Raw genomic sequence first — 20,974 nt, 5'->3', positions numbered from 1 at the left:
GCTCCAGAATTGAACGGGGGGCTTCAGGTTAGGACCTTTGTGGCTCTTTGAGTGTTTAAGGTTGCCGACCCTTGGTATAACAGAAAAGGTTGGCTGGCACTGAAAAGAATTTCCCTTTTGATAAATTTAAGTGTTAAAAAATGGGACACATGGAATTGTTTGTGGAGCATTGTAATTTTAGGATATTTTAAATATATTTGGAATAAAATATGTTTGTTTTAGTCAAATCATACCCGATATCTGTCTTGATCTAATCAGGATGCTCATCATCTTATGCAGTGGTCTATGACAGATGTGATGTGGTTTGGAGAACCACAGATTTAAAAGAAGCTTTTAGACAATTAAAAACAGCTCCTAATCAATGCAAGAACTCATATTACAGCAAGCCTTATATTTCTATGATTCTGCCTCTACTTTAATTCAGCCAGGATTTCATCACCAATCTCAGAAATCGGCAGTTTTCATATTCCCCATCTACCACCCTAGTGGTGAAATTCATTTTTTTTTACTACCGGTTCTGTGGGCGTGGCTTGGTGGGCATGGTGTAGCTTGGTGGGTGTGGCAGGGGAAGGATACTGCAAAATCTCCAGTCCCACCCCCTCTGGGGCCAGCCAGAGGTGATATTTGCTGGTTCTCTGAACTATTCAGAATTTCCGCTACCGGTTCTCCAGAACCTGCCAGAACCTGCTGGATTTCACCCCTATACCACCCTCATTTTCAAGGCTAAACATATCCAGTTTCTGCAATCTCTTCTTTTAGGACATAGCTTCCAGGACAGAAATTTTGAAAATGTTTTGAAAGAAATGTGCTATGAATCTTCCATCTCATTTTCCTACTGTTTAGTAAAGCTTCCTGCTATTCTTGTGTGTGCGTATCTGAGGGGGAAAAAAGATTCAGCTGCTTTAAAAGTCACAACTGAACAATTAAAACAGACATATCTTTTTTCAGGGTTGCATGGAAGCCTAAAAAAGACAGATAATTCCAAACCATTTTTCAAGTGTGCAAAGTTTACTTTCCAGGCTAATGATCCTTCTTCTGGTTCCAAAATTTGCTTTGCTTCTATCATAACACCAAGCAAGGAGAACAAATAGTGGCCAATCGGCAGCAAGCAGTGGTAGCACCAAGGTGGGAATATGCACGTTTTGGTCAATGCAAAACAAAACGTTCAATTTATTGTAGGGCACTGCAGTAGCATCCATCAGCTGCTTTACATCAGTCTTCGTGCTGCTTATTTCTATACCAAGTGTAGTTCAGGGTCAAAATGACAGAGGATTTTGAGGGCCAGGCGTCCAGCAGTATTTTGGCAGAGGGCTGTCTAAGAGGATTTTATTTCTTTCAACACTTCTTTCTGCTCTGAGAGAATGCATAGGCTGCTTTGACTCCAGAATATCTTTTCTTCTGTGTTATCCAAAAACTGTAGACCAAGAAACTAGCAGTGACTCACTCTTCCCCAGAGATGTTAATGTTTGATCCTGAAATTAGCTTCAACTGTAAAAAAGAAAAGAAAATATATTATATTATAAATCCACTATGGCAAACATGAATAGCCATAGGCAAAGGTGGGGAGGGGGATAATTCTGCAACTCTACAATTACACTTATTTTATTGCTGAGCATATGAAATAATTTATTTTAAAATTACTTTTCTAGTCCTGTTGGCTGAAGAGACAAGGTAGAAGGGTTGTGGGCCTAGTGGCAGCATGAGGTAACAGCTGCATTTTATCCCAAAATTCCCAAAATGCTTTTCAGGAGGCAACTGGCCTTTCTTATTTTTGTCTTTTGAGGACGTTTCACTTCTCATCCAAGAAGCTTCTTCAGTTCTGGCAGGACAGTGCGGAATGTCCTGTCAGAGCTGAAGAAATTTCTTGGATGAGAAGCGAAACGTCCTCAAAAGAAAAAAACAAGAAAGCCCAGTTGCCTCCTGAAAAAGCACCTTTGGGACAACCATGACCTGGATGACTGAGAATCTCTACAGACTTTCAGCTGCATTTTACTACCCAACAGCTGTCTATGCACCTCGACGTACAGTCATGCTGGTCACATGACCGGAGAAGCTTCTTCAGACAACGCTAGCTCCCTTGGCTAAGAAATGAAGATGAACACCACCCCTTAAAGTTGGACACAACTGGACAGGGGAAACATCTATCTTCCCCTTAGAGATCCTCTTGCTTTGTGACTAGTGAAAGCAGAATCATTTCAGCAGTGTAAGTAATGTGACCTGCTTGTGTTATATGGGTGGAGAAAATCCTGGATATGGATCAGGACATCTCTTGTTCAACTCTCATATCTGCCCAATCTACCTAGATGACCTTCCTGTTCTTATGGGTCAGTGCAGAGTTTCTCAACCTCAGCAACTATTTAGGATGCATGAAATTCAACTCACAAAATTCCGCAAACAACATGCTGGCTAGGAAATTCTGGGAACTGAATTCCCTACATTTTAAAGTTGCTGAGATTGAGAAACGCTGGGTTGGTAGCAGGGGTGAAATCTACTTACCTTCCATACCAGTTTGGAAGTGCATGCACCATGTGTGTGTGTCACATGCGCACGCAGACCTTCTGCGCATGCACAAAACTTGTGCATGTGCAGAAGGTAAAAAACACATTAATTCCTGGTTAAAACCAGGAAGTAATGACACTTGGGTGGGTGCTCTGCCATTGCTACTGGATCGCCGAACCAGCGGCCACGACCGCTACCAGATCGCGCGATCAGGTCCGAACCAGGAGCATTTCACCCTTGGTTGGTAGGTATATTTGGAGTGTTCAGAACACATAATGGGCAATCTTGCAATAGTCACAAAATAGCCTCCATAGGGGGCAGAACCTGTTACAAAACTTTAGTTTGACAAAATGCTAATTCTCCCTACTGCCATTGCTTCCCTTGGTCCTTTTTCTGGGTACATTGGCATTCTCACAAACAAGCCACTGAGCTGTAGTCTCCCATTAAGCTTACAGGATCCATTTGAGCCCTAAAATATTATTAGAGGTTGCCACTTTACCATACAGCCAGTTTGGTGTAGTAGATAGGGCATCAGGCTAAAAATGGAGAGATTGTGAGTTCTAGTTCTGTCTTAAGTAAAAAGCTACCTGGGTGACCTTGGGCCAGACTCTCTTAATCCTAGGAAGAAGGCAATGGCACTTCCAAAATCTCGCCAAGAAAACTGCATGGATTTGTCAACGCTGTCAACAGACGTCAACCTTAACTTAAAAGGCATCTGGACACACACACGGACAAAGATACAGTTTTCAATGTAGCTTGTCACTCCTTACTTCTTAATTCATTTTTTAAAATTTACCAAGTCAGGAGGGGAGGAACACAAAGCAAAAAAACAGCAACCACCTTAGAGTGATTAGAACTTACTTGCATACTCCTGGGGTGTCATGGGCTGCTCCATCACATGGCTGAAGACAGCTTTCCATTCTTCCTGCTCTTTCTCCGTTTTACAGGTGAAGATGTACTTGCGGTCAGGAGTTACAATAATGATGCCATGTTTCCAGGTGAACCTACCCTGCATGGCATGTGGCAATCCTTTTATGACATTATATCCTTGCTCCCCATTGCCAAGGAAAACCTCACCTTTAGCAAAAGCATCCTGCATGGGATAAGAAAAATAAAATACATCTGCCTTAAAGTCATTTTGGGACTCTAGACAATAGCTATAACTTATAACAAAATAATTTCAAGGTACTCTGGTTGTTCTCCTAGGACACCACTGAGAAGGGAGAAATGTGCCAATACTTTAGCTACAACACTCTAACCTCAGGAAGAGAAGCAGCAGCTGGAAGAACTGAAACAATAGCAGAACCATTTCTTCATACATTTTTGTAGTTAAAAAAGATTGAACCACAGCCCTCCTTAAACATTCATGGAGAGGTCAATTAAACACAAATAAGAAACTTTTGATGAATTGCTTCCATGTTAAGACCATTATATTATTGTTAATATAATTTGGAAAAGATAAATACGATTTAAATATATTAATGTAAAGCTAAACTATAAACCAAAAAATTAGAGTTTATTGATTTTTTAAACAATTTTGAACTCTCAAGCTTGGGGTGTAGCTAGGCCATGATATATTATTTTAGCAGTGAACAGTTACAATTTTATATAAAGCTATCTAATGCAATCATTCAAGTACATATATGTTTGTTTATTTATTTATTTATTTATTTATTTATTTATTTAATCAAATTTTTATACCGCCCTATCTCCCGAAGGACTCAGGGCGGTTTACAGCCTGATAAAAACACAAGAATAAATACAAGATAAAACACTATTAAAAAACTTATTACATTAGGCCAGATTTAAAATTATAATTAAAATAATAAAAACCCCATTAAAAACTAAATTTAAAATAAAATTCTAATCCAGTTTCTAGTATATTTATATAACTGTCACCTTTTTTCAAACCTATCTTATTTTACAATGTGTACTTTTTTCTTTGACAATGTATATATTTTTATTTTTATGTTGTGTTTTCCTTTTTGTCATTATTTTAAAGGCAATAAAATAATGCATTGATTTTTTAAAAGCTTTGGATGTATCAGAAAAGAAACTATTAATCTGGATCTAAAATCCTGGACTGAAGAAATTTGTTCATTTTTAGTCTTTGAAATGGCTCTCTGATGAACTAATGAAAAGATTGACCAATATGATTCCTTTGGCGCAAAGTTTAAATTGTTATTTAAAAACTGAGTCACTTTTACATCTCACTGTACTGGTAATAGTAACACGTGTATTTTACTTCCTTGGGTTGTTTTTAATTTTTGTTCTTTGGTGCCCAAAATGAAGTAAACGAAATGTTAAAATGTTATGATATTTATGTTGTTATTTACCAAGCACATCTAAATTATATTAAAGTAACCAAAATACCTTTACAATCCACAAGGCATGTCACAACTTTTGAGCACCCCAATGTTTGGAAATTGAAAGGTGAAAAATTTGACATGCCCTATAAATTTGTTTTAAATATACATGTATAGTATTTATATTTTTCTTTTCTTTTTCTATTATAGACTTGCTTTGAAGATTACATGTTACATTGAGGGATTAAAGATGGAAATTTCTTAGCCCTGGGTGGGAAGGACATTTCAAACTCCTGAGCTATTTCTAAACCCTCAGGATCCCAGCAATATCACAATCACAATCTTCCTTGATTGTTAAAAGAATGGGAATTGGAAATGTCAAAGTTGGGTTCTTGACAAGCTCTCCTCAATCTTTGGGACTAATAATGGAATATATAAGGAACATATAAAAATAAAAAAATGAATGAACTTCAATATCCTGGTAGGAAATTCAGGGAGATGCAATTCAAACACATCTTGAAGGCATTGAATTGGGAAAGGCTGCTCCAACTTTACAAACTGAGGAGATAATTCTTCTCTCTAATTTAGAGTACGCAACCAATCAAAGGAGAAACAGTCTGGTCTGCTTTTAATAGAGGTTTAATATGGAAAATATCAAATGGAAAAAATATGAAATTATTATAGATGTTTTTGGGTAGCTATAGGATTGAGTTAAAAAACTAATAACCCAATTATTTCAAGCAATAAAACAGCCATGTTTCTGCTGGCTTAATATACAGGGGTGAAATCTAATTTTTTTTGCTACCGGTTCTGTGGGCGTGGCTTGGTGGAAGTCATGTGACTGGATGGGCATGGCTATATGACTGGAGGATCAAAAGACAGAAACTCACTAGCAATGTCCTGCTGGAGCAAGGTTGGACTAGATGACCTCCAGGTCCCTTCCAGCCCTGGATTATCCTCTGAAGCTGTGTCTAGTACCAGCTTTGTACTCCTTCCTTCCTCTCTTCCTTCCTTCCTTCCTTCCCTGCCTCCTTTCTTTCCCTCTCTCTCTCTCCCTCCCTCTCTCTCTCTCAGAAATGAACCCCTCACACACACACACCATTTTTCCTCCCAGCAGGCTTCCCTGATAGCCAAACCAAAAAATGTGGGCGGAGTCCATTTTTCCTCCCAGCAGGCATAAGGGAAGCTTCAGGGAAGCCTGTTGGAAGGAAAAACGGACTCCCCCACCCCGTTTTTTGGTTTGGCTAGGCTGAAGAAAAAAATGCTTTTAAAAGTTAAAAAAAAACCCTCTGATGATCTCACGGCTCAGCTGGGCATTGGGGGGAGGGCAGGGATTTTTGCTACTGGTTCTCCAAACTACCTGCCTCCATCACTACCAGATCAGACGATCTGGTCCGAACTGGGAGCATTTCACCCCAGAGCAAATCCCTCTGTTTTCAAAGACCTCATAACCGTGTATGGGATGTTTTAAAAGGGAGCAAATTCCTCCATTTTAAAGGCCCCATTTGCACACAGATGAAGTGTCCAGTCTCCATCAGGTCTCCGTCTGGACAAAAAGTGTCCCAGTGGTGGTGTAAAGGAGTCGGGGGAGGAGGGAAGGAGTAGGAGACAGGCACCACAAACACTTTTCACGCCCAGGAGGTTCCATTGACTCTTCTCTACAGTGGTGAAATCCAAATTTTTTTACTATCGGTCCTGTGGGTGTGGCTTGGTGGGCGTGACAGGGGAAGGATACTGCAAAAGTATGGCTCAGGCTGTAAGATAGCCTGTTATTAAAACACAGCAACCTGCAATTACTGCAGGCTCGAATCCCACCAGGCCCAAGGTTGACTCAGCCTTCCATCCTTTATAAGGTAGGTAAAATGAAGACCCAGATTGTTGGGGGAGCAATAAGTTGACTTTGTAAATATACAAATAGAATGAGACTATTGCCTTACACACTGTAAGCCGCCCTGAGTCTTCAGAGAAGGGCGGGATATAAATGTAAATTTAAAAAAAAAATCTCCATTCCCACCCCACTTCAGGGGAAGGATACTGCAAAATCTCCATTTCCATCCCACTCCAGGGAAAGGATACTGCAAAATCCCCATTCCCACTCTACTCTGGGGCCAGCCAGTTCTCTGAACTACTCAAAATTTCCACTACCAATTTTCAAAACTAAAAATTTCAGCTACTGGATCTTCAGAGCCTGTCAGAACTTGCTGGATTTCACCCTTGCTAATATATATTTAAATACCTGAGTAAATCAGGAAGATGAGAGGAAAGGCAAAATCAATTACTGGCTTACCAAAGGATCTTTGAAGTACATCAGCCTTCGGTGATCTAAACTGAACCAGCGCTTCTTGAAACATTCCTTCTGCTGTGAAAACCAACCACAGACATTTATAAGAGGAGAGAGCCCTCACCTGGTCATTCCTTGGAAGCAGCATTATTTCATTTCATTTCATTTATTTATTTGTCAAGCATAGATAAGATAACAGATAAAAGTATAAACATGATTTGAATACATGAAAAGAATATGAGTAAAAAGGAACATAAGAACGGGACAGTAGGCACTTTGGTATGCTTATGCATGCCCCTTACAGATCTCTTAGGAAGGGGTGAGGTCAGTGGTGGGATTCAGCCAGTTCGCACCACTTCAGGAGAACCGGTTGTTAACTTTCTGAGCAGTTTGATGAACTGGTTGTTGGAAGAAATCATTAGGGCAGAGAACCGGTTGTTAAATTATTTGAATCCCACCACTGGGTGAGGTCAACAGTAGACAGTTTAAGGTTAACGTTTTGGGGGTTTTGGGAAGAAACCACAGAGTCAGGTAGTGCATTCCAGGCATTGACAACTCTGTTGCTGAAGTCATATTTTCTGCAATCAAGTTTGAAGCGGTTTACCTTGAGTTTGTATCTATTGTTTGCTCGTGTTTTGTTGTGGTTGAAACTGAAGTAGTCATTGACAAGTAGGACATTGTGGCAGATAATTTTATGTACTACACTTAGGTCAGACCAAAGTCGGCCTAGTTCTAAGTTATCTAAGCCCAAAATTTCAAGTCTGGTGGCATAAGGTATTCTGCTAAAGTCAATTTCTAGAGTGGATATCTTAAGTTTACTCCTTTGTTGCTGTTTATTACACTTGCCAGTCAATCTTTCCAAGTACATTACAATAAAAGTTTCACATATAATACTAAACCAGAATGGACTTTGTGATTTAAATTTACCATGGTGTATGGCTTAGTGTGTATTATGTCAACACAGGAAGTTGAATTTAGTTAATAAATCAAATTCATTTTTAGTCCTGGACCAGACATTTTTGGAGTCTGGGTCTTGTAATACTTTTGAATTTGGATGTTGGAGAAGACCCCAGAGAATATTTTCAATACTTCTTGGCTGACCAGCAAACAAACAAATGATTTATTGAACAAATCAACTCAAGAGTTCTCATTCGTGGAAGAAAAGGTGAAGCTCAAATTATCCTACTTGGACACCTATGCAAAGATGTAATGCTCTGCAGAAGGTACATATGCTGAGAAAAGTAGAAAGAAGAGGATGACCAGCAGCAAAATGGATAGATTCAGTTACAGTAGCAATAAATGCACCATTGGAAGAGCTGAAGGTCCAGGTTGGGGTCAGATCATGAAGGAAAAAATCTAATTATATAGTTATTAAGAGTTGACAACAACTTGATGGTATAAAATCATCATCATCATCATCATCCTGCTCAAAGATAATGTGCAGCTTTTCACTTCAAAAACATCACACTTTCTGGAGTGAAAAAAATAGTCAATTTTATAAAAATCTGGAAATGCGCATCATTAAACACTCTTGTCTTTCATGGTCCCTTTCTTTTCATATATCAACAAACTTTCAGCCAGTAACAGACACATAGAAATAAGCCACATTTATACACCATTCAAAAGAAACAATAAAAAGAAAAGAAGGAAACAAAAAGACTAGAACACATCCTCTCCAGCAACCAATACTCAGATAAACAGGGATTAACCCTAGACAAGAAAACAATACCTTAATCAAGGAACTACCAAGGGCAAAACTACACACACCTCAATATTGGCAGGGCAAGCTACTATAAAGGACCGTGGTTAGCTCAGGCTGGTAAGAAGCCTGTTATTAGAACACAGCAGCCTGCAATTACTGCAGGTTCGAGCCCGGCCCAAGGTTGACTCAGCCTTCCATCCTTTATAAGGTAGGTAAAATGAGGACCCAGATTGTTGGGGGGGCAATAAGTTGACTTTGTAAATATATACAAATAGAATGAGACTATTGCCTTATACACTGTAAGCCGCCCTGAGTCTTCGGAGAAGGGCGGGGTATAAATGTAAATAATAATAATAAATAATAATAAATAAGCAGGAAGCAAATCTCATATTCACTAGTACTGATGATATTATCTAGTTGAGTAATGAAATGTCTGCAAGCAAATAACCAAGATCAGACACATCAAGGACTTCAGATTTTAATCCTGAGCTACAGATATTCCCTTCTGTAGGAGCTTCTTTTGGGTAAATGGTAACAAAAAAACAACAAAGGAATAAATGTTTATATATTATATAATCTTTTTGTATGATACCTACATATATTGTTATGACAAAATAAATAAATAAAATAAAAATAAATAAGTAGCAATAAGTAGTTTGTACCTTGGGTCCAGTTTTTTCCATATAACCTTCTCTTAGGAAATTCCTTGTCAATCGGGTTTTTAGCTGCAGGAAAAAAAAATTTGAGGATTATCTGTGAAAATGCCTTAGCTACTTTGAACAATTAAAGATGAATTGTTATTTTATCCAGCTGTTCATGCTGGACAGAAAGAAAACATGCATGAGTCCAGAGGCACATGATTATCCCATTTCACAGAGCTTAGCCAAAAATCTGAAAATATTTAGATTGGAAATCATGTCATCTGTAATATAGTTTAGTTAATAAGCTATCCAGTTCTGCAAGATTCTTACCTCCTGATCACTAGCTCCAGGAAAAGCAACTTTAAGGTGGTGGAATTTTACAGCACGGATTGTATTGAACCAGTCCACAATTTCCTAGGAAGAGAAAAAGCACAATAAATATTATAATACGCCTGGCAACTTGATCTTAAGGTGATCTACTCAAAAACAATTCTCAGTTTACTTCTATGGAATTTATTTGATTGGTATAAAGAAATTCCAGAGGGTCCCAAAGGTGCTGTTTTCAAGAGGCAACTGGACTTTCTGGTTTTCCTTTGAAGATGTTTTCTTTGAAAACAATTCACTTTTCATCCAAGAAGCTTCTTCAGCTCTCCATCCAGTCAGAGCTGAACAAGCTTCTTGGATGAGAAGCGAAATGTCTTCAAAGAAAAACCAGAAAGTCCAGTTGCTCTTGAAAAAACATCTTTGGGACAACCATGACCTGGATGACTGAGAATCTCCATAGAAACTTCCAGAGGGAATTCATAGAATACATTAGAATACAGATTTATTGTAATACATATGCACCAAACTGTACTTCCTTTTTCTTAAATTAATTATGGGCACAAAGAAAAGGCTTTGAAAGAAGAATTAAAAGAAAAAAAGAAAAAACACTCTTTAAATATATTAGGTATAGAACTCTGCAAGAATTTTAACTATGCTCTGGAGAAGCTTGCAGAAGATTCATCTAAAGAGACTTTCTTTATAAGGAGTCCAATTATGCACGTATTTACTGGCAATAAAAAAGGTCATGACGAATAGAGAGTTCTTGCATTGCAAGTAGGTCTTTTCTAGGGAAGAATTGAAGACAGGAAAAAAAATCCCAAGAAGTAGGAATGATGTGGTCCTGCTCTAGTGAGGGTCTTAAATGTACCGTTTTAAGATTGCAGCAACATTTCAGACTGTTTCCATAATTTCCTATAGCTGTGCAATAAACATATACACCAGATCCTCATACCTTCCCATCTTCATGATAAACAAAGATGTTGCGAGTCTTGTTATGTTTAAGATAAGTGATCTGCAAGCCATTGGAATGCCTCATCTTTTCTGTCTGGAACATGGCATTGACAGTGTCAATTTTAACTTCTATTTTGGGTTCTTTTGCCTGAGAAGAAAGTGGTTTTGCTATTATTTGTACACTATTAACGGATAAACATATATGGTGTTACAAAGTTCCACCTCTGCCCTCACCCATTTAAAAAAAGGAAAGGTCCTTTTGTCCCCAGTGAATCTTTAAAAAATTAGTTCCTGCAGAAAGCTGAGTTGATAGTGAGAAAGAAAAGGAACTGTGGAGACATCTAGAGAATCAAATGATTTTCTGACCCTAAATAAGACTCTACTCTGTGTATAAGAATCACTTAAAAGCTGGTTGTTACGCACATCCTGTTTGACGAAATATCTCAGACATCTCTCTTTCTCAGACAGAAGAAATCTGCGTGGCTGATATAGTTCATTATCACGGCCTCGTTTCCACAGGATCCCTTCCTTCAGGCCTAGGAGAAGAAATGCAAGCTGTAGTGTTGGCTGTGTTAAATCTTTTTAATTCTCATATATTATGACCCACAATGGCTGTGTCGAACATTATAGCTTTAACTTATGGCTATAATTAAGCCCAGAATTACATTCCTAAATTCTTCTTATCATTAAGCGAGCCTTCACATGACCAATCCAATTTTACAACTTTTTTTTTTTGAGTACCTGTTAAGCAAAACAGCGGTTGTGAAGCAAGGCCATTATACCCAATGGCTGCTTTTTGCCAGCAACCAAAATTAAAAACTGGTTTCCAGCAAAAAAAATGTGTATTGCAGTCATATTCAAATTTATGGCTTCAAACAGCCATAAATGCAGGCTGGTTGCCAAGTACTCAAAATGTGATCACATGACCAAGAAACAAACATTTGAAGTTCCAAACATTGGAACTTCAAATCCAGGTTGTAAATACCTTTTCTGGGGTCTATCAACTGGTTATTGAGAACTACCTGTATATCAAATTATCAATATCAGATTAAATCCTAAAGCCTAGGTTATAAACTACAACTGGCTTCTGACAATATGCTTAACCACATTCAAAGGAACCACATTAAGGCTAAATTCATTACTGCAAATGTTATTGCCTGTATATACATTGGCAGAAGGGTGATATCAAGTCAAAATCACCCAATTGGCCTAAACTTTCCCTGCTTGGTACTTCCAGACATTTTGAGTTATAATAGCAATATCAATAATACTTGGACTTATATACCGCTTCACAATGTTTTACAGCCCTCTCTAAGCGGTTTACAGAGCATATTCCCCCACAATCTGAGTCCTCATTTTATCGATCTTGGAAGGTTGGAAGGCTGAGTCAATCTTGAGCCTGGTGAGATTTGATCTGCCAAACTGCTGGCAGCTGGTGATCAGCAGAAGTAGGCTGCAGTACTGCATTCTAACCTCTGCGCCCCTGTGGCTCTATATATTCCTATAACTTCTTATAATCCTATAATTTCCAATTAGAGGCCATATTGCCCAAGCTCATAGGAACTATAACTAGGCCTAACATATTTCAGCTACAAAAATTCAAGCAACCAGTATTTCATTCTGCCCATTTAATTTTTGGTAGTCCAGATACGGTAATTCTAAATGGTTGTGTACCTAGAACTCTTTCTCATCAGGCTACTTCATCTTTTGATTCAGGGACAAAACTGATTCAACTTCAACAAGGCCAAATCCTCTATTTCTCCATGCTAAACTCGACTCCTTCCTATTCCTTAGTTATAGTTATTTAGGAGCCTCCACAAGTGGTAATACTTGAGATGGAACATCCTTTTGTTCATTAGGAGATATATATGTATGTGTGTGTGTGTATGTATATATGTGTGTATGCATGAATATGTGTATGTGTATATGTCTTCTGACTTCAAAGAAGCTATAAATATACACAACTGAGAAAGTCTTCAAACCCTCTGATGTATAATTTCACATCTTCTAACATGCACAGACCACAAATATTGAGCTAGAATTCTTCCTGTTACATTTTTGCAGGCTGTCACACTATGACACTTCCTATGCTGGATAACAGTGAAGTGTTTATTACCGGTAGCACTGACAATACCATTTTAGGAACAGTCTGTGGGCCTGTTAAAAGAGGTCTGAAGAGCAAACTGTATGCCTGATAGTGGCTATTTGGTTAAGCATCTGCCTTCTGCCATGGAAAGTAACTTGGCCTTCTGGGTCATTTTGGTTAAACGAGAAACTTAATGACATTCTGCAATGTGTTATTCAAACCCAGACCCAAACCCTGATAAACTGATGTCTGAGCTGATATTAATTCTTCCCGAAAGCAATGTGGGAACAGCTTTAACCACATCTGTACCACCATCTCTGGGATTCTGCAATTGCCTTCTCCTTTCAGGTGTATGAAACTCTTTTTTTGAAAACAAAGGAGCTTTTACAGAGGCACTAAGCCAAACTGGGTACTATCTGCTTTCTGTTTTTTGCTTTCGAACAGTAACAAAACAATGGTATTATATGTACAGTGGCAATCAGTCATAGCACTGAACCACCTGGCCTAGTATTTTAGACATAGATGGACAGCCATTTCCAAAGTTTCAATTTAATCAGGCTACAAGAAGGTACCAGGAATGGAAACTGGCAACTTCTCAAACCACATATTTTGCCATCAAATTCTAATCTTTCTCTTGAATTACAATCTCTCAGCCTGCTGATACTTGCTACCCAGGCTATATTGTAAGCTCACAGAGCAGCATCCTGTCTTCTCTGACAGCTCCTACAGTCAGTTTTGAAAGTTAGTCCTAAGGGTGCATTTCACACATAAGTTGAAGTTGTAATTTATTTGCTTGCTTGCTTTGGAGATAGCATTTTATGCAGGGGTGAAATGGTCCCAGTTCGGACTGGATTGCCCGATCCTGTAGTGATGGCGGCGGGTGGTTCGGAGAACTGGTAGCAAAAATACCTCCCTCCCCCATGCCCAGCTGAGCCGCGTGATCATCAGGTATTTTTTTTTACTTTTAAAAGCATTTTTTCTTCAGCCAAAAAAATGCTTTTAAAAGTAAAAAAAAAAGCTTCTGATGATCACGTGGCTCAGCTGGGATCAGAGCCTTTTAAAAGCATTTTTTCTACAACCTTTTTGGCTGAAGAGATTGTAAAAAAATGCTTTTAAAAGTTAAAAAAAAAAGTTGGCCACACCTACCTAGTCACATTACGCCCCTATCAAGCCACGCCCACAGAACCAGTAGTAACAAATTTTACATTTCACCACTGATTTTATGTGAACCTGATAGCATCCATTATCTCATCTTGACTGTGATCCAGAACAGTTTGGCTTGTCCAACAAACCAATGTTAAAAAAAACATACTTTAGCAATATATGTGAACAATACTAATATAGTTCAGGAGTCTGTATAAAAGCAAAATCGACAACTCAGCCTTATTTTCCATTTGGTCAGAGGTATATATATTCAGAGATAGATTTCTATCAGTATCAAATTAAGTATCTGGATCCAATTATTTTTAAGCAGCTCTCACTGGGCTTTGCCTCAGGGCTTCCAATGTGCTGTTTGAAAAGATTATTTCCCAAATTTTAATTTGCTTAAGACAAAAGGCATATACATTTTGCACAAATAAAAGATAACTAAAGATAGAAATTCCACCATAGAATTGTTACCGTTGGAATCAAGAACTTGTTTCTTTGGCTCCAGGAATTCCTTCCGTTCATACTTTGCTCGTATCCATTGTTCTCTCAGGACTCTGTGAGACATCACCACAAGTGATAAAGTAGGTAAGAGAAGTCCAAGAATGCCTGCCACCCAATCTCCTATATTTTCTCTAGTCAAGAGTTACAGCACTTACTGACAGTCACTGTAAGATGGGCGGTAATAATAAACAGGTACATGAGCCTCATACGTTGCTTTAGCCAGTGCATTCCCGTGCTGGGCCAGAAACTGTAAAGCAAGAAAAGGCAATTGCTCGCAGTCATCTCCCTTTGCACAGAAATGATCTTCATTAGTAGCACTTCTATCTCTCAGTTACCAAAGCTCCAACAATCCTCAATCCTCATATTCTGTAGAAAACTTTCCCTCTGCCAATTAGCGCCTGTAAAGGAATGCAGAGCTGACCTTCTGGAAGGAAGAAGCAAGCCATTAAAGAGGAGGCTTGGAGAAATGATTACAGTCTTGAAAAAGAACGGAGTTTAGCCTAGTAGTTAAGGCATCAGGCTAGAGTCCACGATACTGTGAATTCTAATCCTGCCTTGGTGATCTTGGGACAGTCACTCTGTCTCAGTTCTAGGAAGGAGGCAATGGCAAAACACTTCAAGAAACTTTGCCAAGAAAACTGCAGGACACATCCAGGCTGTTGCCAGGAATCAAGAAGGCACACACACCAAAAAAAAGGAAAGACAAAAACCGCTCAAAGTAACCGTGCCTTTAATTTTGTTTAGGAAAAGGTGGGACAGAGAGAAACATGGACAGGCTTTCAAGATACTGTTATTCTACCTTATTACAATAAAATAGACTCCTAAAATCTTTGCTGCACCTGTTTCTTGACCTGTCCTACATCAAAGACCTAACAGCAGGGGTGAAATGCTCCCAGTTCGGACCGGATCAGCCACTCCGGTAGCGATGGCAGCGGGTGGTTCGGAGAACCGTTATCAAAAATTCCTGGCCCCCCCGCCCATGCCCAGCTGAGTCACGCAATCGTCAGAGCCTTTTTTTTTTACTTTTAAAAGCATTTTTTACAACCCCTTCGACCGAATAGGTTGTAAAAAAAATGCTTTTAAAAGTAAAAGAAAGATTGCGCGCCACAGCTGATTATCCCCACGCGCAGTTCTACTTACCGCATGCCTCCTTTTGGCGTACACTGCATGTACACACCTCACATTTGGTGCATGGTGTGTATTGTGCATGCGCGCGCAGCCAATGAGCCGGTAGTAAACCGGTTCAGATTTCACCACTGCCTAACAGCATCTGAGATTAAGAGGGGTTTTTCTTGAACCCTTTTCTGAATTCTTACACTGCTACATCCTTTTGCTTAGTACAATGCTCAAAGACACAAGTGATCTGCAGCAACAGGATTACATATGGCCCTCAATAGTCTTTCAAGTTAGTCAGTTAATTTTCTGAAAACAACCTTGCCTGACTTGCCAGTCTGTCCAGATTACTATCTCTTTCTATTAACTATAGGAAACCAAAATCAGCCAGCAAAGCAATATCCCTGATCTTGTAGGAATAGTATTGTCCTAGCAAACAGACACATCTGAGAAGGATCTGACTTGTGGATAAAAGGACTTCAGATGCTGCAGTTAAAGCTGAACTGGGAATTTATAGAGTTTGTTCTTTATCTAAAATCAGGGCATATAATTCCTTCCCTGCTGCTGCAATTTAAGAAAAAAAATTAATTTTCCCTCTCTTGCCATCTGCTTCTCTCAATGCATCTGAGAGAAAAGATGGCCCGAGCCTGTAAAGATGAAGTGAGGAAAGCTAAGGCTCACAATGAACAAAGGCTAGCGACAAAAGTAAAAAATAACAAAAAAAGCTTCTTCCAACATGTTAAAAACAAGAAAAAAGTCAAGGAAACAATTGGCCCATTGCTGGGAGAAAGTGGCAAGAAGATGACAAACAACAGCGAGAAAGCAGATCTACTTAACTCATATTTTGCATCTGTCTTTACACAAAGGGAAAAACAATCCAACCTATCAAAAACAGCACTACAAAAAACAGATTAGAAACACAAGTTAAAATAAGGAAGAAAATGGTAAGTGAACACCTGTCTACCCTAGACGAGTTTAAATCACCAGGACTGGATGGATTACACCCCAAGGTTCTGAAGGAACTGGCAGACGTGATCTCAGAACCACTGAACTATATCTTTCAAAGATCCTGGAGCACAGGGGAGCTGCCAGAGGACTGGAAAAGAGCTGATGTAGTTCCCATCTTCAAAAAAGGGAAAAAAACAGATCCAGGAAACTACAGACCTATCAGTCTGACCTCAATACCGGGGAAGATTCTGGAAAAGATAATCAAGCAACGAATCACCGAACACCTAGAAGCAAACAAAGTAATAACCAAAAGCCAACATGGGTTTGTCAAAAACAGATCATGCCAGACTAATCTTATCGCATTCTTTGACAAAATGACAAAATTAGTAGACCAGAGGAATGCTGTCGATATAATTTACTTGGACTTCAGTAAAGCATTTGATAAAGTAGACCATAACCTACTACTAGATAAAGTAGAAAAATGTGGGTTAGACAGCACCACCACCAGATGGATTTGTAATTGGCTGACCAACCGCACTCAACGTGTAGTCCTCAACGGAACTACATCCACATGGAGGGAAGTATGCAGTGGAGTACCCCAAGGCTCTGTTTTAGGCCCAGTACTCTTCAACATCTTCATCAATGACTTGGACGAGGGGATAGATGGGGAACTCATCAAATTTGCAGATGACACCAAGCTGGCAGGAATAGCCAACACTCCAGAAGATAGGCTCAAGTTACAGAAAGATCTTGACAGACTTGAACATTGGGCGCTATCTAACAAAATGAAATTCAACAGTGAAAAAAGTAAGGTTCTACATTTAGGCCAAAAAACAAAATGCACCAGTACCGTATATGTGGTACCTTGCTCAATAGTAGTACCTGTGAGAGGGATCTTGGAGTCCTAGTGGATAACCATTTAGATATGAGCCAGCAGTGTGCAGCAGCTGTTAAAAAGCCAACACAGTTCTGGGCTGCATAAACAGAGGATAGAATCAAGATCACGTGAAGTGTTAGTACCACTTTATAATGCCTTGGTAAGGCCACACTTGGAATATTGCATCCAGTTTTGGTGCCACGATGTAAAAAGATGTTGAGACTCTAGAAAGAGTGCAGAGAAGAGCAACAAAGATGATTAGGGACTGGAGGATAAAACATATGAAGAACGGTTGCAGGAACTGGGTATGTCTAGTTTAACAAAAGAAGGACTAGGGAGACATGATAGCTGTGTTCCAATATCTTAGGGCTGCCACAAAGAAGAGGGAGTCAGGCTGTTCACCAAAGCACCTGAGGGTAGAACAAGAAGCAATGGGTGGAAACTGGTCAAAGAAAGAAGCAACTTAGAACTAAGGAGAAATTTCCTGACAGTTAGAACAATTAATAAGTGGAACGACTTGCCTTCAGAAGTTGTGAATGCTCCAACACTGGAAATTTTTAAGAAAATGTTGGATAACCATCTGACTGAGATGGTATAGGGTTTCCTGCCTGGGCAGGGGGTTGGACTAGAAGGCCTCCAAGGTCCCTTCCAACTCTGATGTTATGTTATGTTATGTTATGGTTACATGACCAAAACAAATACCAGGCCAAGAAACTTCTCAGGATAGTACTCACCTGTATCTGGCTTTCTTTCCAGCAATTCTTCTTTATTGATTTAATTTCACTTATGTTAGGGATCTTGTAGTGTATTTCTGAGCACTCACAGCAGATGAAAGTACCCAAAGTACAGGAGACCCAGCAAGGATCTGAACAGAATCAAACAACATAAATGGCTATGGACTGACTGTTGTGAGGTTTAGCACAATAAATTGAAGGGAGCCGAAGTCCAAATAACCATCAGTTAATTATCGTTGCTGCTGCTGCTTCATAAATGGCAACCTAATGTCTCAAGGTTATTTATCAGTGACATGGACCCTCCTTGGGGCCTGTTGCAGAGTCCTGCTTGGGAGTGTATATGCCACGCAATACTGTGATGTCATGAAATGAGTAGGGCAGATTTTTTTAAAGTCCTTTTTTGTTCAATTTTGGGGTAGTTTTAAGGGTGGAGTCGGTGCCATCCAAAATAAAAATATAAATCCCCTAAACCAATTTTTTTTCCTTAGGAGGCAAGCCTCTGCAAATATTTTTAAAATAAATCAAAATCTCAGATCAACTTGCTGCATTTTGTGGGAACTCCCGTAAGGGCCTGGCAAAAATATGGTAATATCAGAGAATTGGGAAACTCCATGTCCTATCAAAGGCATGATCTGTTACATGTCTGTTCTTTCTAGATTACCCAGACTGTAAACAATGCAAACAAGATTAAAAAGGTGCGTGCTGCTGTTTCTGTTTTTAATATCAAAGGCCAAAGAACACCTTATGCAAAAGATTTTATTAGATAATATTCTATTGTTTTATTATGTGTGCTTCTCAGTGGCCTGCATCAGTTCTAAGTCAAAAGTCCACCCAGCCCTGCAACCCAAGTCGTTTGTTAAACCTCAAATGTACATGCCATCTGCAGGATGCACCCCCTCCCCAATCAATGCTTAAGGGTTTTTTTATTACATCCATTTCCTGAGAAACTAATCTTTTTCTCCAATACCTCAAAAAACTGGATACTTTCACATATTTGTCTCTACCTGGATTATAGTCCTTCTCTTAAATAAAGTCCAGCGAGTTCACGCTTTCCTGGTCCTTCCACAATCTCCACACAGTAGTGCTACAATTCTTCATTTCTATCTTCCAAGGAATTCACACTTATTCTTTGGTGGTGGAAGCAATCTTTCTTCCTACCTACTCCCAGATGCTGAACTTCAAATCCCACCACCCGTCAGAAGCATGGCCAATCATGACAGCCATTTGGAATCGTAGTTCAACAACGTCTGGATTGACTATAGATTTCCATCTCTGAATAGAAAGTCACAGAGGCAACAGTAAGCATGTTCTGGAGTTAAATGGCTACTATTGTCTGCAGAGTTACAGAATTCTTAATCTTTAGAACAAAATATTTAACATACAATATATAGCATACATAGCATTCCATGACATATTTAAGAAATCATATAATATTAACTATCCCTTCCTTGTCCTAAATGCCAGGCATAATTCCTCCAGCTGAATTTCTTCCAAGTTACTGCAGTTGCTTTTTTCAAGAGCTATCTTTGCTAGTTATTCATTTCTCCTACCACCACCATTTTCCCCTTTATTTACCAGGTTGCCCGCAATCTGCACACATGGCATTTTCTTTTCTCTTCCAAACTTCCTGGAGGAGGTTTGTATTCTTCTCATCTTCTGCAGCCATTTTTCTCAGTTGCTTTTTAACCCTCCAGGGCCTTTTCTCTCTCTCCTCCACATGTATAGGAGACCGGACTTATGTAGAGAGGTAGGTTTTCCTTTCTTTTTTTTTTCTTTTTTTGCAAGGGAAGAGTGACAGGAAAACAACAGTCAAATTCCCTGCACTGCAACTTGAATGATAGACTGATTTTGTAATCCAAACCAAGTTCAGGGTGAAGGGTGTTCGGTAGGCTAAAATGACAGGAGAATGCTGTAGTTCAGAAGACCAACCCTGTGGGTGTAAACCTAAAGGGAAGTACAGCTATTAACCACAGAAACCGGATTTTCCATCTCAGAAGGGACTAAAGGACAAGCTCATAAGTTTAAGCACTTTGCAGACTGCTCTGTGATTAACAATACTGTGTGTAACTTCCCCACCAGTTTGATAAGTTCAGAGTACTTGTAATCAGTCACCTATTGGCATGAATTGTATTTGGAGATTTAAAAAAAAGGGGATAAGTGAACTTCAAGATGAATCAAACACATTCAAGTTGTTCTGAATTTTTCTACACGACAAACAGATCCCCTTAAAAGAGCCTCCAATTCCACTTTGCCTACTCCTTCCATAAAATAAAGTCTCCATAAAAGTGCTACAAAAATCCTGATGAGCACTAAAAGCGGCAGCAATCAAATACACAAAATTCTAATTTTGCTGTTATCTAGAGACAGTCTGGATTTTTGCCGTCCAGAACTGGTAGCCTTATTGAAGACTTGAAAAAAAAGCAAAATGACCAATTCAATGCCTTGAGTCTATCCAGTAGGGGCTATCAGAACTAGGTTGTAGCTCCAGGGTGTTCAGGATGAAGATAAAATTTACATTTTCAAGCAATGTCCATCTATTTGTGACCATTGAAGTAAGAGACCGAGGCACTGAATCTGTAATTTTCCACCGCAGTTGAACAAGCATCAAGGATTTTACTTTTTTTTTTTTTACCAAAAGTGAAACAACCAGAACTAATTTGTTTTATATGCAAATTAGAGGTTGGATTTAGCTGGAAACAAATTGTGGTTCAGAAGATAGATCAGACTATTACATCCCAAGGTTGTACAATGCAACGATCAATAGTGTCTGACAGCTTAATTTAGAAAAGGATCGGTTTTTATAGCTTTATCTATTTATTTAAATGTATTATAGTTCTGATGGATTCTGAGCATTTCTGCTCA

At 39.0% G+C, this 20,974-nt stretch overlaps 1 protein-coding gene across 2 annotated transcripts; it reads right to left on the bottom strand.

Annotated features, from left to right (window-relative positions):
- Window positions 1-4: 4 nt before the first annotated feature.
- On the bottom strand, window positions 5-20,021 carry LOC131201744 (arf-GAP with dual PH domain-containing protein 1-like). Of its 2 annotated transcripts, XM_058189909.1 has the most exons (11): window positions 19,688-20,021; window positions 18,113-18,243; window positions 14,596-14,687; window positions 14,411-14,493; window positions 11,128-11,240; window positions 10,706-10,852; window positions 9,760-9,843; window positions 9,451-9,513; window positions 7,093-7,164; window positions 3,361-3,592; window positions 952-1,488 (listed from the first exon to the last, which is right to left on the bottom strand). In XM_058189909.1, the coding sequence occupies exons 1-11, from the start codon at window positions 19,776-19,778 to the stop codon at window positions 1,460-1,462; spliced, it is 1,137 nt and encodes a 378-aa protein (XP_058045892.1). In that variant the 5' UTR covers window positions 19,779-20,021; the 3' UTR covers window positions 952-1,459. The 2 variants fall into 2 exon arrangements, with proteins under 2 accessions (XP_058045893.1, XP_058045892.1); XM_058189910.1 differs by lacking the exon at window positions 18,113-18,243 and having other exon boundaries at window positions 5-1,488.
- Between the last annotated feature and the right edge of the window lie 953 nt (window positions 20,022-20,974).

The sequence above is a fragment of the Ahaetulla prasina genome, chromosome 7 (genome assembly GCF_028640845.1).
Source record: "Ahaetulla prasina isolate Xishuangbanna chromosome 7, ASM2864084v1, whole genome shotgun sequence".
In the NCBI taxonomy this organism is placed as follows: Eukaryota; Metazoa; Chordata; class Lepidosauria; order Squamata; family Colubridae; genus Ahaetulla; species Ahaetulla prasina.
This window is presented reverse-complemented; position numbering and strand designations above follow the sequence as displayed.

What these genes read in the sequence shown, in the direction of transcription:
- LOC131201744 (XM_058189909.1), bottom strand. Translation starts at nt 19,778, where the DNA reads ATGGCTGCAGAAGATGAGAAGAATACAAACCTCCTCCAGGAAGTTTGG. An exon ending in TGTACTTCAAAGATCCTTTG is followed by an intron (nt 3,593 to 7,092) that starts GTAAGCCAGTAA and finishes TATCCCATGCAG; the next exon opens with GATGCTTTTGCTAAAGGTGA. An exon ending in GACACCCCAGGAGTATGCAA is followed by an intron (nt 1,489 to 3,360) that starts GTAAGTTCTAAT and finishes TCTTTTTTACAG; the next exon opens with TTGAAGCTAATTTCAGGATC.